Here is a 24293-nt window from a genome sequence, read left to right as displayed (position 1 = left end):
TAATGGCTGTTTCTTCTGACATTTGATTGGTTAATCTTTGAAACACAAATTAAGATATTTTAATGAAACGTGACAGGTTTCTGTCCCTCCACTGAAAGTTCAGGTAACCGAAACTTAGAGCAGGGATCACCAAACTTGTTCCTGGAGGGCCGGTGTACTGCAGAGATTATCTCCAACTTTCCTCAACACACCTGCCTGAAAGTTGCAAGTATACCTAGTAAGACCCTGATTAGCTGGTTCAGGTGTATTTGATTAGGGTTGGAGCTAAACTCTGCTGGGACACCGGCCCTCCAGGACCGGGTCTGGTGACCCCCTGACTTAGAGGATCTAAAAAGGTTATAAACCTATCATAAAATGAATCAAACATTTTATTTCATATCTTGTGAAGAGATGAGATTGCATTATATGATGAATATTTACTTCAAAAGATGAGTGAATTTTCATTTTTGAGTGAATTATCCCTTTAAACATACTATTCACTATACCAGTCAAAAGCTTTTGAACAGTAAGATTTTTAATGTTTTTTAAAGAAATCTCTTCTGCTCACCAAGCCTGCATTTATTTGATCCAAAGTACAGCAAAACAGTAAAATTTTAAAATATTTTACTATTTTTTTTTACTATATTTATTTTACTTAAATATATTTTACTATATTTATTAAAATAACTGTTTTCTATTTCAATATATTTTAAAATGTAATTTATTCCTGTGTTCAAAGCTAAATTTTCAGCATCATTACTCCAGTCTTCAGTGTCACATTATCCTGTAGAAATCATTCTAATATGCTGATTTGCTGTTCAAGAAACATTTATTATTATTATTATTATTACCAATATTTAAAAAAGTTGAGTACTTTTTTCAGGATTCTTTGTTAAACAGAAAGACCCAAAGATCAGCATTTTTTGGGGTGGGGGGGGGATTATAGAAATTAATACTTTTATTTAGCAAGGATGCTTTAAACTGATTAAAAGTGATGATAAAGACATTTATAATGTTCCAAAAGGTTTCTATTTCAGATAAATGCTGTTTTTCTGAACTTTCTATTCATCAAAGAAACCTAAAAAAATGTGACTGTATTAAACATATTAATAATAAAAAATTTGAGCAAGAAATCAGAATATTACAATGATTTCTGAAGGATCAAGTGATGCTGAAGTAATGATGCTAAAAATTCAAATTTGAAATCACAGGAATAAATTACAAATTATATATTCAAATAGAAAACAGTTATTTTAAATAGTAAAAATATTTTATGATTTTACTGCTTTTGCTGTATTTTGGATCAAATAAATGCAGAAGAGACTTTAAAAACATTAAAAATCTTACTGTTCAAAAACTATATATATATATAAAAACTATATATATAACTATATATATTGAAAATTACATTATAGATATATATATATATATATATATTTTTTTTTTTTTTTTTTTTTTTTTTTTTGTCCATCTCCTTTGTTTTGCTAGGGTTAATTACACAGTTAGCATTTAATTACCCTTAATATACAAAACTAATACATTAACCTGTCTTCCATAATCTGACAATAATGAGAACTTTACTGAAAATGAGACACAATAAAAATAATACACATTCTGTTCACACCTGATATTTACCTGATTTTTCGCTGTTTTCTTCACAAATTACGTGTCTCATATTTCTCAAGCTCTTCACTGACGCTGTCTCTTTGGAAAATAAGCACATTTCACAAACTTTATTGAGGCTAAACCTTTAACCTGCACGAGTTCGCCTGATTTTAATCACATACACATCCATCTTCTACGTGTTGTAGTGTCCGGGATTGCAGGAACCCATTCCAGCGCCTCGGGCCTAACGGCGAAACACTCTGAACAGGTGTGTGGACAGTCCATTATGATTCAACATAGTCATAACCCACTCTTTTCCGAACCTTGAGGTGGCAGCAGAGTAAACAGCAGCCGTCCGCAAAACAGACGAACAAGGACCAACTGCGTCATTTCCTATTTACGATAATTTTCCCGCGCTGGTTGTAGTGGTCAGCTGTCATTGAGAATAAACACTGAACAACTTCAATATGTCAAATTCAGATTATGATCCAGCTTGTTTGCCTGACTTGTTGCCGCTGTATTACCGCAGACTGTTCCCGTTTTCACAGTACTATCGCTGGTTAAGTTATGGCGGTGGTAAGTAAATCTCTTAGCCTCTAATGTTAACTAACTTAACGTTACCAGTCTGTGATCACACAACGAGCGATTGACTGATATTTAAAATGCTTTTCCCAGTAGTTTATGTATTTACAATGCAGACTCGTTCAATATGGTTTTATTTTAATATGTCTTTTGCAAGCGTACTTTAACATTCATCAGTATTTGTGTCTACTTCACCACTGCGAGAACCACAATATCTGATTTGCTTCATCTCTCAATTTTGCCTCTCGCAGTGTCTAAAAACTACTTCCAGAACCGTGAGTTTTCCTTCACCCTAAAAGATGACATTTATGTGAGATATCAGTCCTTCACCACTCAGAATGAGCTGGAGAAAGAGATGCAGAAAATGGTTCCCTACAAGATTGACATTGGAGCAGTCTACAGCCACAGGGTAATATAACTCATCTCTACTGTGTTATATTAAATTATATTATGTTATATTTAAAGGTGGCACGTCCTGTGGTGCTATATGCTAAAACAGTATATTTTAAGCAGCATTCTTTTGTATTGTAGCTATTATGTCTATGACTTTTTATGAAGATATGCATATTAATTGAAAGACTCGATGGAATATTCATACTTCTAAAAATGTTTATCAAATGCAGGATTTGCAATAAAATACAGTGGGCCAAAATGTATTTATGTCTCACAAATTTGAGTTTTTCTGTTTATTTTAGTAGTACTGTAGCTATGTAGAAAATACTATGGTTAGTGTATAGTACAGTAAGTACACTACCAGTCAAAAGTATTTGAACAGTAAGATTTTTAATGTTGTTTTAAGGAAGAATTTTAAAGGTATCTTTAAATTGATTAAAAGTAATGAACAAGACATTTATAATATTGCAGAAGATTTCTGTTTCAGATAAATGCTGTTCTTCTGGGCTTTCTATTCATCAAAGAAACCTGAAAAAAATATACTCAGCTGTTTTCAACGTAATAATAATGATAAATGTTTTTTGAGCAGCAAATCAGAATATTATAATTAATTTGTGAAGGATCGTGTGACTGAAGTGACGGTATGCTAAAATTCAGCTTTGAAATCACAGGAAAAATGTACACATTAAAATAGAAAACAGTTTAACAGTTTTTAAATAGTACAAATATTTCAACATTTTTACTGTTTTTGCTGTGCTTTGGATCACATAAATGCAGGCTTGGTGAGCAGAAGAGACTTCTTTAACAAAATCTTACTGTTCAAAAACTTTTGATTGGTAGTGTGTATATATAAGTTTTTATGGCTAAGAAATATTTGTGTTACTAAAAACTTTTATTTTTAATGAATTAATTTTATTTTTTGTAAATTATAATCTCTAATCTGCTTCATTCTGGTTTAAAAGCAAGTAGAAAACTTTTTTTATGGAGTATGCACACTCAGGAACTTTAGTAAGATTTTTACCAAAATAAATTTTTTAGATTTTTTATAATATGTTAATTTAAAAATCTTATGCATTTATTTTTTGTTTGTTTGTTTGTTTGTTTGTTTGCTTAGTTTTCATTTTGTGTTTCTCTAACTCTTGTATTATTGCGACTCACTTTTTGCCCTGAAAATAGCTTTAGATCCTGACATGGGATGAAAACTGCTGCTACTTTTCATGTGGAAAATGAACTCTCTTATCAATGAAAAGATCCTAATTTCTCTGGTTCTGTGATTGACAGCCCAGTCAACACAACGCGGTGAAGTCTGGAACCTTCCAGGCCCTGGAGAAGGAGCTGGTGTTTGACATTGACATGACAGACTATGATGATGTCAGACGTTGCTGCAGGTATACAGATGCCTTCTCCGCTTCTTCCATCTTAAGGAATAGTTTTTTAAAAACAGTTTTTTAAATACATTTTCTTTTTGTTGTTCAGTGCTGCTGATATCTGCTCAAAGTGCTGGACTCTAATGACCATCGCTATCCGTATTCTGGACCGGGCACTTCGAGGTAAGCATAACTTCTCGTCAACACAACACTGAGTAACGTCATAACAAATATATGAAACAAATTTAACATACTTGTGCTGTTTGTGTGTTTCAGAGGACTTTGGATTCCATCATCTCCTGTGGGTGTACTCGGGCAGGAGAGGCGTGCATTGCTGGGTTTGTGATGAGGCTGCTAGGAAGCTCTCGGTGGCGGCACGGTCTGCCGTGGCAGAGTATCTCAGTTTAGTCAAGGTATTCAAATATCAGATAAATCATCATACTAGAAATTGTATAATGGTGTACAATTTGCAAAAGCTTTGTTTTTTAAATTGTGTGTCCTGTGCATGCTTATTTAGGGTGGTGAGGAGACTGTTAGAAAAGTTGTGCTATCAGATCCAATCCATCCTTTCATCAGGTAAGGGGAAATAATGACTTACTTTCTTACGTACATAATGTGTAAATGCAAATGATGTAACTACAATCTCTTTTTCTTTTAGTCATTCTTTGTCTGTGGTCGAGCGTTATTTCCGACAATACGCCATCGTGGACCAAGACATATTGGGCAGTAAGGACAGTGTAGACAAAGTGCTCGCTTTGCTGCCTGAAGATATCCTTTCATTTCTTGTAGTGCTGTCACAATACCAATATTTCAGTAGTTTGTAGCTTTTCCAGTCAAATTTCACAATTCTGTGTACCAGTTTTGATTATAAGTGGAGCCTAGTTGGCTGTTATTTCTTTAAGTCTGACTGCACATATCAAAAAGGAGCTGACGGACAATTATCAAGATGAAAAGAACCCAGTGAAGCGATGGGACAGACTCTGCACTGTAGTTGAACAGAAAAGGGTAAATACAAACTATTCGCACAACTTGCCGCGCAACAACTTTGAGATCTCCTCTTTTTAGACAAATGAAACCTTTCACCAGGGGTGGTTAGTTCAGTTTCCTATTGTTTATATTTGTTTGTGTGTGTCTGTGAAGTCGAATAGTAAGAAGGGTGGTCAGTACTTCGATAAGGAGATCATGCTGCAGTACTGTTACCCGCGCCTGGATGTCAACGTCAGTAAAGGAGTCAATCACTTACTGAAGAGCCCATTCAGCGTACACCCTAAGACAGGTGAGAACAAATATTACCAGAGTAACTTTATACATCTCAACATACATACACTGACCAAAATTATAAACGCAACACTTTTGTTTTTGCCCACATTTTTATGAGCTGAACTTAAAGATCTAAGACTTTTTCTGTGTACACAAAAGGCCTATTTCTCTCAAATACTGTTCACAAATCTGTCTAAATCTGTGTTAGTGATCACTTCTCCTTTGCCGATATAATCCATCCACCTCACGGGTGTGGCATATCAAGATGCTGATTAGACAGCATGATTATCGCACAGGTGTGCCTTAGGCTGGCCACAATAAAAGGCCTTTAGAATGATATTTTTAATCAAATGCAGCCAAAAAAAAGTGCAAGTATCACCTGTGTATGCGTTTTACGTTGCTTGCTGATGTCATTTAAGTTTGATTTTTAACATCTTTTTGTATTCAACATTTTCTATAGGTCGAATCTCAGTGCCAATAGATCTGAAAGAACTCAACACGTTTGATCCTTTCGAGGTGCCTACGATCAGGTAAATGCTGAATATATCAGTGTCCATCTTCGTGCTTTCGTATCTGCTGTTGTTTCTAAAAATACTTGGAGATTTTGTCTGAAGTTAGATGTGCTAGACTCACTGGTCTCTTTGTAGTCTGATTTGTGAGGAGCTGGAGAGACCCAGACCAGACGAGGCGGAGGAGGATGACATGAAGGACAAGGAGAATGAACAAGAAGCTGGAGAGCGACGCAGAATCAGAGGTGAGCAAACATCATGTTTAACGATACGTTTATTCATGTGTTGGTATCGTTCAGGAGTCAGCCTCAGTGCTGCCAGCAGGTACTGTGTGCTAAACATGTTTTTTGGTTATTTGTAGACTATAAGCGGACCAGCCTGGCCAAGTATGTAAAGGTCTTTGATCGGTTTTTGGAAGCAATGGCTCGATCTCGTAAAGGAGAGATGCTGAAGAAGAGCGGTGAGTTGGAAACAAGTTTCTCCGTTTTTCTTTGACTTTAATGTCCTTCACATTTAATCGATTTCAGCATTTTACATTACATATATATATATATATATATATATATACACACAAATATTACATTACGATATTGAATATTTAATTCTGCATGCTTATATCTTTTGTTTTAAAAATAAAAAGTAATAATTTAATTATAATAAATACTAATAACTTAATATTATTAAATGTAATCTTTAAAATGAATAACCAGTTATTTTAATTCTCTGTTTTACTTTTATTTTTATTCAGTTAGACAAAATAATTCATTATTTCAATATTGGCTATGAAATGAAAATTGACTTGTCGGTGATGGTGGTTCTAGTTGATGTGACCGTGCAGATTATGATTTTTTTCTTTTTTTTTTTTTTTTTTGTATTTTTACAGATCTTCAGAAGGACTTTTAAGACAAAGGAGCTGGAACTATAAAACAGCAGTTTATCAGAACACATTTACATGTTTATCTGCTGGCTGTCTACTTCTGAAGAACCTATGGAAGCCATTTCTGCCACTGAATAAAAAATAAAAGTAGGTTAATTGTGTCTTTTTACATACAGAAACAAACTCACTGTTCTGAGAAATGAAGCCAGAATTGTGAAATATAAACTTGCAATTGTGAGTTGTGAAGTCAGAATTCCAAGATAAACTCACAATTCTGACTTTTTTTTTCTTGCAGTGCAAGTTTGTATCTTGCAATTCTGACTTCATTGCCTCAGAATTGTGAGATAAACTTGCAATTGCGAGTTATAAAGTCAAACTTTGAAGGGAAAAAAAGAGGCTGGTATGTTATGTATTTATATATAAACTCACAATTCTGGGAAATAGTCAGAATTGTGAGTTTGTATTTCGCAATTCTGACTGTATAAACTTGCATTGTTTAGTTTATCACTCAATCCTGGAAAAAAAAAAAGGCAGATTTGTGATTTTTTTTTTTTTTTTTTTTTTTTTTCTGACAGTTCTGATTTTTTTTTTTCAGAAACTTTCATTTGCGAGTTATAAAGTCCAATTTTGAGGGGGAAAAAGACTAGTGTGTTTTTTAATATATAAATACTCTCAGTTCTACACAATAAGTCATGCAATTCTGACTATGGTTTATATCATGCAATTCTGAAAAAAAGTCAGAATTGTGAGTTTATATTACACAGTTCTGAGAAAAAAGTCAGAATTTTGAGTTTGTACCTCGCAATTCTGACGGAAAAAAATTATTTGCGAGTTTATATCTTGCCATTCTGACTTTAACTCGCAACTGTTTGTTACGCAAACGAGTTTGTTACGCAATTCTGACTTTTTTTTTTCTCAGAATTGCAAGATATAAACTCACAAATCTGACTTTATTAGTTTGTACCATGCAATTCTGAGAAAAAAGTCAGAATTGTGAGATAAAAAGTTGCAGTGACCTTTTTTTTTCCTCATTCAGTGGTGGAAATGGGCTTCCATAAGAAACAGACACTTTGATATACAAAGAACCACAACAGTTTTTCTCTGAAACATTCCATCAGAGGATCAGTCAAATGATGTATAAAATGTCATTTATTTCCATGTGATACTGTTTTCCTTTAATTTTCTAATGGAAATAGGTTTTCTCTCATTTTCTATGTTTTGTAAATCAGACTTTTTTGGGAATTTGTTTCGTTTTTCTACCAGCTAAATAAAATAACTTGTACAAATCTGTTATTTTGTTGTCTGGTTAAAAGGGAAAAGAACATTTACAAAAATGGTTGGTGTAACATTTGAATTTAGTCAGAATGACAAAGTGGTGGGAAGCTAAATAAAACAATCAAGCTTGTTGTTAATTTTAAAGACAAATTTATTCAAACCAGTTGTTCAGCAATATAAAACAACATTGATAGACAAGTCTGACACAGTGTTACAAACTGCATGGAAGCAGACTAGACGGCAACATTTAAACAGCTTCTCTTTGCCGAGCTTCAGTCTCATTTGGCCATATCAATTAGACTCTGTAGTGACGTTGGAACCCATGTTTTTTCACCTTGGACGAAGACCACCCCACGCTCAATGTAGATGACTATTCTGCCAAACGTGAACAACTGTTTGCCCATATGCCGTTTAGCCACCAGTGGCATGAAGACGATACCATTCTCCTCAGCTTTGGCCTGGACTAGATCTTTAAAGTTGGTAGGTACAGATGTTGGTACCGCTGCGGTGCCCGGTGGCCGCGTAGCAGAATTCTCCACGTCACGGCGCTCAGGCTGAGGCTCGCACTGGAAATCTTTCCTTCTCTCCGTCTGAATCAGATATGCAATATTCTCTCTTGCTCCAGGTTGCATATACCCACCTGCAAAAAGACAGACCGTAAAGTTAAAGGCAGAATGAGAGACCTGTACAAAGCTAGAAATACATTTAGTGGACTAAACATGTTATTTTCTAGTGTGTGACTGACCTAGTCCAGAGGCAACAGCACGATTCATTATGTCAAGGGCCTCGTTCAGTTTTTCTTTGACCAAAGGGTGACTGAGAAGGTTCTCTGACAGCAAGCTCTTCCAGCCCAGATACCATTTAGTGATCTCCTCATAGTTTGGGTTGTTGCTGAGCCAAGAACACAACACCTGCACCAGGAAACAAAAGAAACACCTAGTATTCAATTCAAATGTACGAGTGACACTAAACTAAAAGTATTCTTGTAGCTTCATAAAATTACAGTTGAACCACTGATGTCACATGGACCATTTTAACAATGTCCTCACTACAGGGTTCATACAGATATTGTAAAATGAAATTACAAGACTTTCAAGGACTTTTCAAGCACTACTACTTATGATTTTCAAGGACTTCAATCAGAGATCACACTTATCAAACAATGTTTTCCGTTTCAAATAAAAGAAAGAAGAAATAGATAAAAGTATACTACTAAAAAATGGCAAAAATAAGGAGAAGCACATGCAAAGTATTACTAAAGTATTACAAACTATACAACACTTTTACTATATTAAACCACTGTTCATGTTCTTAAAGGATTTGTATTTGTGTATACTTTTTTAAAACTGTACTACATTAATGGTTTGATGTTTTTTACTGTTTAAGAAAATAAAACAGAAAAAAAAAAGATTCACAAAATTGCTCCAAAATCCTGATCTGAAATAAATGATTTGTGAACCCACACCGAAGTCCTGATCTGAATCAAATGATTCGCAATCCGCGCTCTGAATCATTTGATTTGAATCATTTAATTCGCTAAATGATTCACAAACTCGTTCCAATCTAAATCAAATGACTCGCTATACGCGATTTGAAGTCCGATTGGGGCGCTTTGAAATAGTGAATCATTTTGTGACGTAATGGTTTAACTGATTCAGAGTTTCTAAAACCTCAGTTTTGCCCACGACTACATGCTTTTTAAAATCATTACAAGCGATGTTGAAATTCAAAAATGAAAAATCCCAACCTAAATGACTCTACTGATTTGGTTCTGTTCCTCTTTTCGCATCTTCAGCCATGTTTTCACGACACTGGTAGTACTACTACTGGCTTAGCTCGATTTGTTTTCTGACATTAACTGAAATAAGCGAAAAGGGTATGTTTTTGAATTGCGTGAATTTTGCATGAAAAGATAAATGAAACACTTATTTCATAGATACATTGTCTTTCAATAATTCAAGTACCTTTTAAACAATATTTCTATTATCAAGGGTTTTCCAGGCCTTAAAAAAGAAGTCAAGTTAGCACCTTGTACGAACCCTGTTACTACCTTTCTGGGTGTTGGATATGGTAGTTGAATTCCTGTCTATGCAGAGTCAGAAAACTCTTATATTTCATCAGAAATATCTTAATTTGTGTTCCAAAGGTGAATGAAGGTCTTACAGGTTTGGGATGAGATGAGGGTAATTAATGACAGAACTTTCATTTTGGGGTAAACTAACAAATAGGTTTAAAAAAATTCCTTTAAATAATTCCTTCTTTTTCTTCTTAAGTGGCAATCTTAATCTATCATACATTTAGTCCCAAAAATGCATGCCATACTGATGTTTTACACCAATCAGATTTGGTTCTTATTGGTTAAAATTGTTTTGTATTCTTCTGACTAGTTGTAAAAGACTGTTAGGCTGACCTGTAGCCACTTGGGAAAGAAATTCTTATCCAGCAGGCCAACCATAGTGGAAACAGAAAGCATCCCTTCCCAGTCCATCACCCAGCTGAACGGCTCCAGCAGTTGCTGATGAGGATTCACCACCAGCTCTCCTAAACACAGAGCTGCAACACAGTAGAAAAACCTTCAGAAACTCCCTCAGACTCCCAAAGTCTGACACTGACAATCTAAAAGACAAGCACATACCTAGTTTGGGAACAATATTTTTCACCATGAAGGCCTCCCAGGCACCAGGTGTGAAGACATCTTTCCAGGGTTGCAGAATGAGTCTGGCGGAGGAGTCGCTGGGATGCCAGCGCTGCAGGGCGTGGGCTAGTTTACTGCGGATGGGTGCGTACAGTGGCTCAAGACGGGTTTGCATCAGAGGCAGCCAGGGATGGATCCATGAATGGATTGGTACTGTGTCAGTCAGAGGGTTCCAACTGTCCACCTATCCAAAAAAAAAAAACAATCAGAAAAGTAACATCTTTCTCACACTTGTGTTTGACAAGAAAATGTACACTGAATTGCTCATATGTTCCGCACAAACCTCTCTCTGTAGTCGTGGAAAAATAAGCTGCTCCAAAACATGATCCAGAATCCACAATGGTAATACAGGGGCCCAGCATTCGACACAGTCCACCATGGGGCCCACGTTTCTCGGCTGCCATTGAGACACACAGATCCTCATGACTGGAACCCACACTTCCCATATTAACCTGCACATAAAACTCACTAAAGTAATTTGCTTCCACAGACACTCCACATAAACACTCTCAGATATGGTTTACCTGTGATAGGGGTCCATGTTAGAAGTGTCTGGACCACCATGAAGAGATTGTGAGGTTTCAAGAATGGCCCTCCACTGACCGACTTCCTCCAAACCATCTGAACAGTCCTATAGATAAACAGAGAGAGTGCAGATTTCAGAACTCAGAGATACTAAAATATCAAAATAAATAATGATTACTAAACAAAGATTAAAGTATCCTGAAAAAAATCTGTTTCCACAGAAATATTAAGCAACAAATCAGCATTAGATTGATTTCTGAAAGGTCAAGTGACACTGAAGACTGGAGTAATGCCTTTTGAAAATTCAGCTTTTTAAAAAAATATATTTAATTAGAAAATAGTTTCTTTACTGTATTTTAACAACTAAATGCAGCCTTAGTGAGCATGAAATACTTTCAAGAAAAAAAAAACTTCCGACCCCAGTGGTGTAAAAACATGCTTAATAAAATGTCTTTTTACCTTTAGTGGATCCCAGCTGCGAAGTCTTTCTTTTAATAAAGGATGCACAACAGAAACAGCCAGATCTCCCAAACCCAAGGTTTTGTACTCCTGATAGAACTCTGTCTGCAGCTGCTGGAAGATTTTAGCACACTCCTGAAGGCTGAGCGCAGGGCTGCCCTCTCTATCGCCTGCTTCGAAACGATCCACCAGGTTCATCACCTGCTCCAGCCGACCAAGAGACTGCTCCTCCTCTGCCAGCCTGACCTGCAGCGCGTCACTCTCATGGGTCAGGGTCACCACAGTGTCTTTCTCATGCTGCAGACGTCGTGCACTCTATACACACACAAACAGAAAATCATAAAATTAAGAACGAGCTGTTTGCTTCCATCACTGAAGTGAATTATGCATTTAAATATGATAAGATGTGAAGGGTTTTTGGTTTCTTTGCCTACAAGAAGTATTTTCATAGCTTTGTAAAATTACGGTTGAACCACTGATGCCACATGGACTATTTTAACAATGTCCTTACTACCTTTCTGGACCTTGAAGATGGTAGCTGCGTTGCTGTCTATGTAGGGTCAGAAACCTCTTGGACTTCATCAAAAATATCTTTTGAGTTTATTAATAAGAGTATAATAAATTTGAGTTCCGAAGATGAATAAATGTCTTACAGGTTTAGAATGACATGAGAGTGAGTAACTACAGAATTTTCATTTTTGGGTAAACTATCCCTTTAACTGCTAATTTAGTGCAAGTTTATATGTACTGTACCTGTAGAATGTCTTGCTCTGTGAGCTCAATGAGCAGTTTGAGGTTGTGTTCCAGCTCTGGTAAAGAGAAGCCAGAGGTTTTCTGTTCTCGCGTGGTCACACTCAAAGGAGCCTCCTCAGGAACGCTGTGCTTCTGACTCATATGACTGTAACTGTGATACACCTTCTGCTCTCTGCCTGTCATATCAATTACCTGAAACACATAAGAGATGGTTAACTGTTTCTTGTGACATATAGCTATAAACGGTTATTGCGCATTACTCTAAGGGTTTGCACTCTTACCTTAACCTGAGCCAGTTCTCCAGCAGGTCTGCTCATGCTCCTGTTGTCCAGTTTGCCATGAGCTTTCAGTTCTTCCACAGTCTTGTAAGAATATTTGGGCTTTTTCTTTGCCGTTCCTGGTTCTTTACGCCATTGCCCCAACTCCCTCTGAAACTCCTTCAAAGATGGAAAAAAATATTAAAAATAAAAATAAAGCAAACAATGTAAAAACAGGGATTTTACCAGCTGGTGTTTTGTTTAGTCAGATGATTTTTGTTTCATTACCAAAAAAGAAAACTATGGATTTCTATCCATTCAGCATTTAAAAGGATCCTTTGTGTCATTTAAAGGGATAGCTCAAACATTATTTATTCACCCTAATGTCGTTCCAAACATACAAGACCTTCGTTCATCTTCGGAACACGAATTAAGAGATTTTTGATGAAATCTGAGAGCTTTCTGACCCTGCATAGACAGCAATGCAACTACCACATTCAAGGCCCAGAAAGGTAGTAAGGGAATCGTTAAAATCCATGTGACGTCAGTGGTAATTTTAAGTAGCTTTGAGAATTTTCTTTTTGTGCAAAGAAAACAAAAATAATGACTTCATTCAACAATTTCTTCTCTTCCGTGTCAGTCTCCACCACGCATTCATTATAAATAACACAACATATGCGTGTGGTGCTGTTGACACAGGAGCCGGCGGTCATGACGTACAATGTCCATCTCTCTTAGTTCATCGTCCGTATATTCTTGTTCAAATAAGTAAGACTTTCCATTTGTGACCTGAGTTGAATGCATGCTTGTGTAAATTCTTTCCAAGATTTCCTATTGCACCACTGATGTCACATGGACAATTTTAATAATGTCCTTACTACATTCCTGGGCCTTGAACATGTCAGTTGAATTTGTGTTCTGAAGTTGAAAAAAGGTCTTATGGGTATGGAACGTCTTAAGGGCAAGTAATTAATGACAAAATTTTCATTTTTGGGTGACTATCCCTTTAGATATGTGCATTTTTAAACAACTCTGACTGAGCGTTTGAATTTGATTTGTCACTGTAACTACTAAGAATTTGTTAGTGTTGACTTACTTTCTCTTCCTCCTCCTCAGAGTCTACAACAGGGAAATCCTGCAGGGACTGCTGGGTCCTCTCATTACCATATGCACCAACCGCTCCCTTCCCCTTCCGCACCTTAGCCTCAATTGGGTTCACAATACCTGCACACAATTTATAAAAGCATATTCACATCATGACACCATGCAAAACAGTTAAACCAGTGTACTGAGGTATGAAATGAAGAACTGAATTGTTTTACCTTGAGCATTTTTGCCCAATCCTTTTCCTGGAACGTAGCCCATCTTTTGCAGAAGTTTTTGACCAATGCCTCGTGTGTGTTTCTCCCAGGATCCCAAGTCCTGCCCTGTTCTAATACCACCTGCAAACCTCTGGGATGTCTTAAAGCTCCCACCCTAAAATAAAGATTTCAAATATATTACACAACTTTTCAAATGTTTGTGATTAGTAAGACTATTATTTTTTGAAAGAAATATAATTTTATCTACAAGCCAAAGACTTGCTTAATTGATCAAAAGATCAGATTAATCAGATTTTAATAAAACTATTAAGCAGCACAACTGTTTCCAACGTTAATAATAAGAAGAAATGTTTCTTGAGCGCCAAATCAGCATATTAGAATGATTTCTGAAGGATCATGTGACACTGACAACTGGAGTAAACTTCAGCTTTGGAATTAATTACATTTTGAATATTTTAAAAATTAATTAAATAATAATGCAATATAGCAATATGTTTTTTCTGTATTTTTTATCTAATAAATTCAGGCTTGGTGAGCTTAAAAGGCTTATTGAAAACAAGACTTTGCTGTTGTGTGTTGGCATCTCACGTTACCGTTTGGAGTTTTTTGGGAGCAGCAGCGCGGGGTGGAGGAGGAGGTGCATCTCCATCATCATTGGAGTCATCTGAACCCTCCTGCTCTGCTTTCTCTTCAGCTGCAGTCTTTCGTAGACCAGCACTCACAAAGTTCACAGGAGCTGAATAGTCTTTTGATCTGTGTGGATACAAATATCAATGTTGAATATTGTCATTTACCGCTTTGTCACTAAGGTCTCTAGCAGTTTGACAGCCAAAATATTATCAACAACAACCACATACCTTTTACCCCCAAAGCTGGGCCGCTCATCATCAGAGTCATGCTCTGCCCAAATCCCATAAGTCGCTTCTTCTTTGGTCTGTCTGTGTCTGCGTCTGTCTGGGTTGAACTCATTGGCCAAGTCCCATTCGGTCACCTCAAACTTTTCAATTTCCACACCATCCTCCTCCTCATCACCTCTACGCCCATACAAATGGGACATAGACATCTCTCTGCTGGAATTAGACAGAAGACTGTTTTAGACCAGGGTTTTCAAACTGGGGTCCTGGGACCCCCAGGGGGCTGCAAGGGGGTCCCCTTGAAAATTTTGCAGAAAAAAAAATTGTAACTAGTGTAAGATCAAATAAATTATAAAAAAAGAGAGAGAGAGATACACACTACCAGTCAAAAGTTATTGAACAGTAAGATTTTTAATGTTTTTTAAAGAAGTCTCTTCTGCTCACCAAGCCTGCATTTATTTGAGCCAAAATACAGCAAAAGCAATAATATTGTGAAATATTTAAAATAACTGCTTTCTATTTGAATATATTTTAAAATGTAATTTATTCATGTGATCAAAGCTACACTTTCAGCATCATTACTCCAGTCATCAGTGTCACATGATCCTTCAAAAATCTTTCTGTTCAAGAAACATTTATTATTATTACTATTATTATTATTATTATTATTATTATAAACGGCTGAGTACATTTTTTTCAGGATTCTTTGACGAATAGAAAGATCCAAAGATCGGCAATTATCTGAAATATAAATCTTTTGTAACGTTATACACTATACTATTCAAAAGCTTGGAGTCAGTATATTTTTTTGGGAAAAAAATTATATAAAATAATACTTTTAATTAGCAAGGATGCTTTAAATTGAATTCTCTACTCGTCAAAGAATCCTGAAAAAAATTCTACTCAGCTATTTTTAACATAATAAAAATACACTTTTGAGCAGCAAATCAGAATATTAAAATTATTTCTGAAAGATCACATGACTGGAGTAATGATGCTAGAAATTCAGCTTTGAAACTACGAATAACCTACATTTTAAAATATATTCAAATGGATAACAGTTATTTTAAATAGCAAAAGTATTTCAAAACGTTACTGGTTCTGCTGTACTCTGGATCAAATAAATGCAAGCTTGGTGAGCAGAAGAGACTTAATTACAAAACATTAAAAATGTTACTGTTCAAAAACTCTTGACTGGTAGTGTAGACAGACAGACAGACAGACAGATAGATAGATAAAACAAAAATACATAGTGCTACAGTGACTTAAAAATGACTAAATATATACTCACATGTTTATAATATTATTTTTAATATTATATTTAATATTATTTTATTTATTACAGCATAAATTAGATCTTTTAGCATGAAAATATATATCGATGCCTTTTAAAATTTTAAGATGGGGATGATGATATTTGAGTGTCCGTTGCCTAAAAGACTGAAAACATCCGTTTTAGGCAAAACAGTATTTACATAAAGGTGTTTAGCCTGCTTATAGTTATCACATTACACTCATATGATAAACCAACTGTAATATTAGTACGTCAGGCAAACGTTCTCAAAAGTATGCAGGTTAGCATAGCATTGCTATTTTTTGTAAACAAAAACACACGCTTTCATTTAAAACGGTTATTATGAGTTCCTCATCACGGCCATCTAATACACAAACGTTCTGTGCCGAAATAACAAAGCACTAGCACATAAACAACATTTTTTTACCTGAAAATGTGGGTTCTCACTGTCAGCAAGAGGGAATCCAAAAGCTTCTTCCTGCTGGGGCCGGAAGCAGAGCTGTGACATCAGCGCGACGCGGAGGTCAGAAACCCTCTCTTACAGCCATCTTGGATCCTGTGCCCTGAACTAGTGAGTACTTCTGTGTTACATCTATTGTCATCCAATGCTGTTTTGACGCTTTTCACCTCTGATTTGCTACTTGTATTGCTGGTTTAGTGTTTCTCTGTGCGGAACGGTAAAAATTTATTTATTTGGCTTGATTTTTGAGGAAATATCTTATTGAATACAACCGGCTGCCAGTTCAAAATGGGCGAAGCGAGACGCACCGCCACTCGCTGTGTGCGAGGACTTAAGCCGTGGGCTTTTTGTCTAACGAAACGTTAAAATCATACGAAATATAACGTTAGTTTTATAAACAACTAGAGCCGTATGTGTGAAAGTATTTAATGTAGTAGCAAAAATAACCTGCTTTGTGTGTCGGTCGGTAATCACTCATTGGAAAGTTGATTTCGTCTATTAAACAAATAAATTATAAACATACAGAGGTACACGTGTTGTGATTACATAAAACGTAAATAACGTTGTTCGCGTTGTTTTGTTTTTATTTGGGTAATGTTTTCTCTCAAACAGCAGCAGCGTGACAGTGCTGCTCTGTTACACACGTGAAATGTGCATCATACTACACGCGCAACTAAGAGCAGGGTATAGAACAATGCTTTTGGGTTGTGATGTTGAATAGGCCATATTATGTGTTTGGGTTTTTATAAAGCTCAGTTTTCGTACAGTGGACTTGTGAAATGTTAGTATGCAAGCTCTATACTTGATCAGATGTGAACACAGCAGTGGGTTTACTGTACTTCAGCCGGCCATTGAACAGCTGACAGCAGAGGCCTACAGGAAGAGGCCTAGTGTGCTGCTCACTTTGAATAGTAAAAGCCACATGAATACAAAGCACAGACTAAAACATGTCTAAAACAACTTATTAACTTCATTTTTGCAAACCTTGTAATGTTTGTATGTCAATTTCTGTTGCAGTCCAGAATGCCAGGCGAAGCCACAGAAACTGTCCCTGTCACAGAGCAGGAGTTGCAGCAGCCCCAGGCTGAGACGGGTTAGTACTGCCTTTAAATGTGCATGTCTGACACTAAATGTGTGTTGTGCAAGGGGTCCTGGAGCTGTAGTTTTTAACATTTTGGCAGTTTTTACTTATTTTTTAAATAAAGCAGTTATAGCAAGGATCAGTCTGTTTATGGTGTTTTTGCACCTGTTTTAGAGTTTCCTAAGGTTTTTCTTTTAGGGTCCTCCACCAGCTGTTGTAGAGACTTCACAAAGCAAGTTTCTCTAGTTGGAGTGGTGACTTGTTGCTTTGTAGGGTGGGGATGCAGTTTGAGTCAGGCTTCTCCACCTAGACATTTTAAGTTAATGTTCTTGAGCCCCTCCCTGGATTAAAAAAAATGCACTAGTTTGGGAAAAGGGATAGTTTGGCCAACCTGTATGAATTTCTTCCATGGGAACACAAAAGATTTTAAAGTATGTTATTGACTTTAATTGTATAGACAATATCTTTCTGACAAAAAAAATGATTTAAGCTTTAAGTCATACATACAGTGTAGTTTTGCGACTTCATAATTTACTTACGGATATATTGATTGGTTATAAGGTAATGGTAACATTTGGTTCTAAAAAAATCCAGGACTGCCTTGCCCGACAGTGTTTGCTTGTTCTGATTAACATTACACTGAAGTTGTGTTGTGGTATTGAAAGCACATGCATCCTTAATTTTCTTTGTGTGTGTGGAATATGGGCAGTGCCACTCTGCATGAACATTTCCTAACATTTCACTGAATTTGAGTGATTACAGCCTGAATAGTTGTAAGACATTTATAACAAGTGTTTTTTGTTTAGGTTTATTTTCTTAGATTATGAAGTGTATTGGTCTTGGAAGGATTTATTGTGTTCAGAAATGTATTTGAAAGGCTTTGAGATCTTCATGAGGAGAATCATGCAATGTAACGTGTACAATTTAAATCTAATGATTCTGGTTTTGAGGAAACAAATTTTTCTGTATACATCTTTATGTACACTACAAGCTTTTTGGTTGTTTTTTTAACAATGTAATTATGTAAATGTAAATATAGGGCATGTTTAGTCACAGATTTGGAACTCTATATCTCATGTTTAGTACTTTGGTAAACTGCAGTTATGACAAAATGAGGAATGAATATAGTTCTTGATATCCTGACTACTGTTTTTGAAGTTTAGCTGAAGTTGGGACTTGAGTACTGCATGGTACAAATTAGCAGTGGGCACTCTGTTGTCTTAATAGTCTGTTTATTGGTTACATACACATTTGTAATAATTTTGTAATGGAAAAAAAACCTTACAAATTCAGTGACGACAGTTTTATGTTTGTTCTCGTTTGATGGTATGACATTGTCAGCCCATTCCTACTCTTTCCTTTTTTCCTTTTTTTTTTTTTTTAAACACTAAAGTTGCACAAGTGCATCTTGTGGCTTATTATTGATACTTAACAGATACTGCTTGTGGAATTATAGTTCATACTTTTAACCAGTAAAATTGAAAATTTTATTGTGCCTTTTTGAACAGAAATGCATATAAGACCAAACCATTCTCATGCACAAGTTGATCACACATTGACCCAGAAAGATAGTGTTTTTAGTTGAGTTTATATTGTTCTGTGATCATTATTTCACAGTATGTTTTGTTTTTACATTTTTTTTTTTTTTTTTTTTTTTTTTTAACTGGGGTCATGTACTGTAAAATCAATACACCACTTTTTTAAAATGCCATTTGTTACTTGCACCTCTGAGGGTGTTTGCTTACAAATATTCACTGTTTCAGTTTTGTAACTATTTAGCTGTCTGAATAGGCAATTACACAATTATACTTGCGGTGTAATTGTCCTTTCAGGTTTTAGTCATTTGTCCTTAGATCTAATTTATCATAATATATTGTATATAAAGTCTGCATCACAATTCTAAAGTAAAATGGGTAGCGAGTTCCAGTTCCCATGGACTTTAAGGCCCAGTTTCACAGACAGGGCTTAGGTTAAGCCAGGTTTAGGCCACAGTTCAATTAGGACGTTTAAGTAGCTTTTATAAATATGCCTTAGATAAAAACAGTACTGGTGTGTATCTTGATACGTAACAATGAAACCGACATATTTTTAGATCAGTCAGTGCAAGTATCTTTTAGTTAAAACAGCCCAGACATGAATTTTAGTCTGGGCCTAGGTTTAAGCCTCATCTATGAAACCGGGGGCATGTGTGCCATTAGTTTAGTACAAGTGTTTTTGTATACTGTAGTTCATTGCCAATATGTGTCTGGTTCATGCATGTGCAGAGTGATGTTTTTACAAAGCCTTACAATTCCTAACCTGATAATCAAGGTGTGTTTGGTTTGATTTAGTATCCAGTTGTCCTTTGTGGAAAGGTTTAACACATTTGTGCAATTGACAGCATCCCTCGTAACCAGCATGGATGTGATGGTTTACACCATGCAACTTTTTAATTACCAAAAAAGTCACTCTAGCCCTTTTATTTCCATTAGCTACACCTGCTGCTGCGGCCCCTGCTCCCTCTCAGGCAAAGCCCAAAGAGGGCAAAACTAACCCCAAGCTGTCCTCTTCTCCTCACACCACTGCTCCTAAGCCAGTTCCTGCTGGACGCAGGAAACGCTCCTCTCTGTCTGCCTCTTCAAGCTCCCCTACCTCTCCTAAATCTGCTTCTGGCCCTCGTGCCACCCCTCCATGCTCCCCTTTGGCCTCTCCTCTGGCTGACTCTTCTGTAGCTGGGAAAGCTGAGCAGGCTGCTCCCAAGGTGGTAAAGGCTGGTAAACAAGGGAAGCAACAGAAAGCAAAGAATTTTAAACCTGCTGAATCTGAGCAAGCACCTCCCTCTGCCTCAAAGCCTGCTCAGGAGCCTGCACCAGTTGCAGCTCCACCGTCTCTGGCTATACCAGTACCAGAGGTAGCAAAACCAGCAGGAGATGGAAATGCTTCCCCTGTCTCTCCCAAAGCTGCTGTGGCTCCCGTTGCCTTTAAAGTAACTTCTAAGTCTGCTGCCCCAGCACCAAAGTCGTTTACAGAAGCTGTGACTGGCAGTCCACCCAAAGTGGCTGAAGCCCCCAAGGTCGCCTCTGAAGCTCCAAAAGTAGCAGCCCCTGCTGTTTCAGAAGCCAAGACCCCCTCGCCTTCAAAAGCAGCTGCTAAGCCTAGCCCTGCCCAAGTGCCAAATGTGAAGACAGCCACTGCTGCACCCCCAAAACCTGCTCCTGCAGCCTCTGAGGATGATGACCTCCCACCTCTCTTACCACCTGAGAATCCTTTTGCAATGCCTGCTTTCCCCCCCATGCCACCTAGCACAGTGCCTGTAGTTACCCCAGCAGCTCCTAAAGCTCCTGGTAAAGTTGAATCTGGCCCTAAAGCAAAGGCCGCTCCTAAAACTAAACCAGCTCCTAAGGCTGCCCCGAAAGTTGAGGCTGCACCTAAAGTTGACCCTATCCCCACCCCTAAAGATGAGCCTACTCCTCCCCCTAAAGTTGCAGTTGCTTCTACCCCTAAGGTTGAGGCTGCTCCTGCACCTAAAGTTAAGGCTTCCCCTAGCCCTAAAGCTGAGCCTGCTCCTGTCCCTAAGGTTGAGGCTGCCCCTAAAGCTGAGTCTGCTCCTACCTCTAAGGTTGAAGCTGCTCCTGCTGCTAAAGTTAAGCCCGCTGCTGCTCCCAAAGCTGAGGCTGCCCCTAAGGTAGAGGCTGCTCCTGCACCTAAAGTTAAGGCTGCCCCTAGCCCTAAAGCTGAGCCTGTTCCTGCTCCTAAGGTTGAGGCTGCCCCTAAAGCTGACTCTGCTCCTACCTCTAAGGTTGAGGCTGCTCCTGCCGCCAAAGTTAAGCCTGTTGCTGCTCTTAAAGCTGAGGCGGCATTGGCTGCTAAAGTCGAGCCTGAGCCTGCCCCTAAAGCAGAGTCTGCCCCTGCTTCTAAAGTTGAGGCTGCTGCTCCTGCTCCTAAAGTTGAGGCTGCTCCTGCCCCTAAAGCTGAGCCTGCACCTGCTTCTAAAGTTGAGGCTGCTCCTCTTAAAATTGAGGCTGCTCCTGCCCCTAAAGCTGAGCCTACCTCTGCTTCTAAAGTTGAGGCTGCTCCTGCCCCTAAAGGTAAGCCTGCCCCTAAAGGTAAGCCTACCCCCAAAGCTGAGGCTGCCGCTCCCAAAGCTGAGACTGCTGCTCCCAAAGCTGAGGCTGCTGCTCCTAAAGCTGAGACTGTCCCTAAAGTTAAGCCTGTTCCTGCCTCTAAAGTTGAGGCTGCGCCTCCTAAAGTTAAGTCTGCTCCTGCCCCTAAAGTTAAGGCTACACCTGCTCCCAAAGTTGAGGCTGCTGCCCCAAAAGTTGAGCCTGCCCCTACTCCCAAAGCTGAACCTGTCCCTAAAGTTGAGCCAGCCCCTGTTCCCAAACCAGTTAAAGCCCCATCCATACTGGACCCAGTCATCAAGAACGACAAGGGTATCTCTTTCTCTCTCTTCCTGTCTGTTTTTCCTTTCTATGCTTATGCTGGTATATATTGCAAAATGATGTTATCCCTCCCCAAAAATGCTTTAGGGTCACTTCATCAGTGAAATTTAGCCTGGTAACTTAATGGTCTGGAAATCTCTTTACTTTAGTCTCTGAGTGAAATTAAAGCTTTAGTTGGATGCTTTTCAGGAAGTTGTTCAGTTTATTAATGTGGATATTGTCCAGAGTTATAAGTGTAATGGCAATTTACTTTTGCTTCCATTTTGAGGCATATTTAAAGTATACAAAAGTGTAATTTAAACACTGTTAAACTGATTCACCCATTTCCCCATTGCATTTGAAGATTGTGTTTATTCCAACAGGGGTTCTGGTGAAAATCTATGTGTCTAATAGCAAATTAACTTAATGTGTTTGGGTGTTTTAAGGGTCTGGCACTGAATCTGACAGTGACGAATCTGTTCCTGAACTGGAGGAGCAGGACTCTGCACAGACACAAACACAGCAGGCACAGGTAAGATTGTTTTAATCAGCATATACAAAAAGCATTATTTTCTCTCCACTTCATTTTCTCCCACCGTTTCTTTTTCAGTTTTTTATTGATATGAACTTAAATCGCATTCCCTTTCCATAGCTTGCAGCCGCAGCTGAAATCGATGAGGAACCTGTCAGCAAAGCAAAACAAAGCAGGAGTGAGAAGAAAGCCAGGAAGGTAGGTCATCCTCAGGAGCTAAATGAACACCAATTAGACCAATTAGAATGAATGCAGTGTTGTTTAACTGTACCCTTTCTTCCATTTTTAAGGCCATGTCCAAATTGGGGTTGAGACAAGTTGCTGGTGTTACCAGAGTAACCATTCGCAAGTCCAAGAACATTCTCTTTGTCATCACCAAACCAGATGTCTACAAAAGTCCAGCTTCAGATACTTACATTGTCTTCGGTGAGGCCAAGGTAAAGATTTTTTTTCATTTAAGGTTGATGTGCACTTCTCCTGTCTCAGCCCTGATTATACATGGCAACCTTGCCTAGTAATGTAGACCTAAGTGACCTCTTGATGATGATTTAAACAGTTTGACTTTCGTTCTTCTGAGTCTGATGAAGCCAAACTTTCTGTCCTGAGAGAGAAAGCTTTCACAGTGGTGTAAATGAAGAACACATTGAAGCTCAGAAAACAAACTAACATCCTGATGGTTTCTGCTCCTCTCAGATTGAAGATCTGTCTCAGCAAGCTCAGTTAGCAGCCGCAGAGAAGTTCAAGGTTCAAGGAGAAGCCGTTTCAAACATCCAGGAAAACACACAGACGCCCACAGTACAGGAGGAGAGCGAAGAGGAAGAGGTGAGCGTTAATGCTGTTGTGCTTGTAGCACAGAATAATACTGAACATGCTTTCATGAAAGGTCTTGCGAAAAGTCAAATGCCCACATTCATGAGTGATTTGCTTTGCCATTTACAGGTTGATGAGACCGGAGTGGAGGTCAAGGACATTGAGCTGGTCATGTCACAGGCCAATGTATCCAGGGCGAAGGCTGTGCGTGCACTGAAGAATAACAATAACGACATTGTTAATGCTATTATGGTGAGTTAAAATGATATCTTTATTTTAAAACAATTTATGCAGGTAATTGAGTTAACAGAACTCTTCTGTGACGATTTAACATTTGACTTTCGTTCTTCTGAATTTGTTCTGAAGCCAATTCATTTGTTCTGAGAAGAGCTCAGGCTTTAAATTTAGTGTCATGGTATCAAGCAGTGCTACTCAATTTATCTTTTTGTCTGTCTTTACAGGAATTGACGATGTAGATGGAGATCAGGGACTGGGTCACATTGAGATGTTGCTGATTTGATCTACACTATTGTTTGTACAATTTATACCCAAGAGAAATAAAGGCGTGGCTTGATGAAATTATATATTTTGTTGTATTTTGTGAATTTTTTTTTTTACTGTTCATGGAATGTTGTTTCATTGTATGGTCAATTTGTCCAAAGAAGCTCAAAACATGAATTGCATAGACCAAGAGAAAGTAAAGGTATGAACTAGCTCCAATCACTGTCAGAGGATTTTTTTTTATTTTTTTTTTTTTTTTTGTATAAAAACATTAAAATAAAGATTGTGATGTCCAGTCAAGGCTGTGTCGGATTAAATATTTACTTATTATATTAAGGTCGCAGTTGTCTTAGTCATTTCATGTATTTAAAATATACAGTAAATGGGACTTTTATTTTGGAAACGTAACAAGGAAGAGTTGCAGTCGGAGATCTCACGTGTGCACTGGCATTTGTTTTGAATAATACATTGATGACCAAGTACAATAATTAATTTGACGCCAC

General features: G+C 37.5%; 3 protein-coding genes, 1 long non-coding RNA gene and 2 other non-coding genes across 12 annotated transcripts in view; 4 read left to right on the top strand and 2 right to left on the bottom strand.

Moving 5' to 3' along the window:
* The window catches only part of LOC127154942 (uncharacterized), a 100337-nt gene extending 98408 nt beyond the window's left edge, over positions 1–1929 (bottom strand). Inside the window, exons 1-2 of one of the 2 annotated variants that reach the window (XR_007825517.1) lie at positions 1767–1929; positions 1615–1683 (exon numbers count right to left, since the gene is read on the bottom strand). This is a non-coding gene — a long non-coding RNA (uncharacterized LOC127154942). Of the gene's footprint in view, positions 1–1614 lie in introns of both variants that reach the window. The other variant, XR_007825516.1, reaches the window with a different exon arrangement.
* A 31-nt stretch (positions 1930–1960) lies between these two features.
* Positions 1961–7861, top strand: prim1 (DNA primase subunit 1). Its single transcript, XM_051096823.1, has 13 exons — positions 1961–2160; positions 2418–2575; positions 3841–3947; positions 4036–4109; positions 4203–4339; positions 4444–4502; positions 4585–4699; positions 4845–4931; positions 5067–5202; positions 5647–5716; positions 5834–5940; positions 6057–6155; positions 6579–7861. Exons 1-13 carry the CDS (start codon positions 2052–2054, stop codon positions 6596–6598), a joined length of 1278 nt encoding a protein of 425 aa, XP_050952780.1. The 5' UTR covers positions 1961–2051; the 3' UTR covers positions 6599–7861.
* A 118-nt stretch (positions 7862–7979) lies between these two features.
* Positions 7980–16567, bottom strand: tfip11 (tuftelin interacting protein 11). Of its 2 annotated transcripts, none has more exons than XM_051096821.1 (14): positions 16434–16567; positions 14716–14928; positions 14452–14611; positions 13859–14012; positions 13633–13760; positions 12561–12716; positions 12280–12471; positions 11527–11841; positions 11067–11173; positions 10826–10994; positions 10483–10726; positions 10258–10400; positions 8593–8758; positions 7980–8487 (listed from the first exon to the last, which is right to left on the bottom strand). In XM_051096821.1, the coding sequence occupies exons 2-14, from the start codon at positions 14919–14921 to the stop codon at positions 8126–8128; spliced, it is 2502 nt and encodes an 833-aa protein (XP_050952778.1). In that variant the 5' UTR covers positions 14922–14928; positions 16434–16567; the 3' UTR covers positions 7980–8125. The 2 variants fall into 2 exon arrangements, with proteins under 2 accessions (XP_050952778.1, XP_050952779.1); XM_051096822.1 differs by having other exon boundaries at positions 14716–14925; positions 16434–16536.
* Positions 16471–23873, top strand: naca (nascent polypeptide associated complex subunit alpha). 5 transcript variants are annotated; one of them, XM_051096818.1, is made up of 10 exons: positions 16471–16577; positions 17484–17559; positions 20019–21103; positions 21284–21959; positions 22394–22479; positions 22600–22677; positions 22770–22916; positions 23173–23301; positions 23419–23541; positions 23751–23873. In XM_051096818.1, exons 2-10 carry the CDS (start codon positions 17490–17492, stop codon positions 23763–23765), a joined length of 2409 nt encoding a protein of 802 aa, XP_050952775.1. In that variant the 5' UTR covers positions 16471–16577; positions 17484–17489; the 3' UTR covers positions 23766–23873. The 5 variants fall into 5 exon arrangements, with proteins under 5 accessions (XP_050952775.1, XP_050952776.1, XP_050952773.1 ...); XM_051096819.1 differs by having other exon boundaries at positions 20019–21145; positions 21326–21959; XM_051096816.1 differs by having other exon boundaries at positions 20019–21547; positions 21596–21959.
* Positions 23014–23089, top strand: LOC127155336 (small nucleolar RNA SNORD59). The gene has a single exon (XR_007825583.1). It is a non-coding gene; the product is annotated as a small nucleolar RNA SNORD59 (small nucleolar RNA).
* LOC127155337 (small nucleolar RNA SNORD59) lies at positions 23603–23678 on the top strand. Its single transcript, XR_007825584.1, has one exon. It is a non-coding gene; the product is annotated as a small nucleolar RNA SNORD59 (small nucleolar RNA).
* Positions 23874–24293: the final 420 nt, after the last annotated feature.

Source organism: Labeo rohita, chromosome 23 (genome assembly GCF_022985175.1).
Source record: "Labeo rohita strain BAU-BD-2019 chromosome 23, IGBB_LRoh.1.0, whole genome shotgun sequence".
Taxonomy (NCBI): domain Eukaryota; kingdom Metazoa; phylum Chordata; class Actinopteri; order Cypriniformes; family Cyprinidae; genus Labeo; species Labeo rohita.
The sequence above is the reverse complement of the archived record's forward strand: the minus strand, read 5'-3'. Positions and strand labels throughout refer to the sequence as shown.

What these genes read in the sequence shown, in the direction of transcription:
- prim1 (XM_051096823.1), top strand. Translation starts at nt 2,052, where the DNA reads ATGTCAAATTCAGATTATGATCCAGCTTGTTTGCCTGACTTGTTGCCG. An exon ending in GAGCAGTCTACAGCCACAGG is followed by an intron (nt 2,576 to 3,840) that starts GTAATATAACTC and finishes TGTGATTGACAG; the next exon opens with CCCAGTCAACACAACGCGGT. An exon ending in CCAATCCATCCTTTCATCAG is followed by an intron (nt 4,503 to 4,584) that starts GTAAGGGGAAAT and finishes TTTTTCTTTTAG; the next exon opens with TCATTCTTTGTCTGTGGTCG.
- naca (XM_051096815.1), top strand. Translation starts at nt 17,490, where the DNA reads ATGCCAGGCGAAGCCACAGAAACTGTCCCTGTCACAGAGCAGGAGTTG. An exon ending in AGTCATCAAGAACGACAAGG is followed by an intron (nt 21,960 to 22,393) that starts GTATCTCTTTCT and finishes GGGTGTTTTAAG; the next exon opens with GGTCTGGCACTGAATCTGAC. An exon ending in GTGAGAAGAAAGCCAGGAAG is followed by an intron (nt 22,678 to 22,769) that starts GTAGGTCATCCT and finishes TCCATTTTTAAG; the next exon opens with GCCATGTCCAAATTGGGGTT.
- tfip11 (XM_051096821.1), bottom strand. Translation starts at nt 14,921, where the DNA reads ATGTCTATGTCCCATTTGTATGGGCGTAGAGGTGATGAGGAGGAGGAT. An exon ending in AAATATTGTTCCCAAACTAG is followed by an intron (nt 10,401 to 10,482) that starts GTATGTGCTTGT and finishes ACTGTGTTGCAG; the next exon opens with CTCTGTGTTTAGGAGAGCTG. An exon ending in TGCTGTTGCCTCTGGACTAG is followed by an intron (nt 8,488 to 8,592) that starts GTCAGTCACACA and finishes GTCTTTTTGCAG; the next exon opens with GTGGGTATATGCAACCTGGA.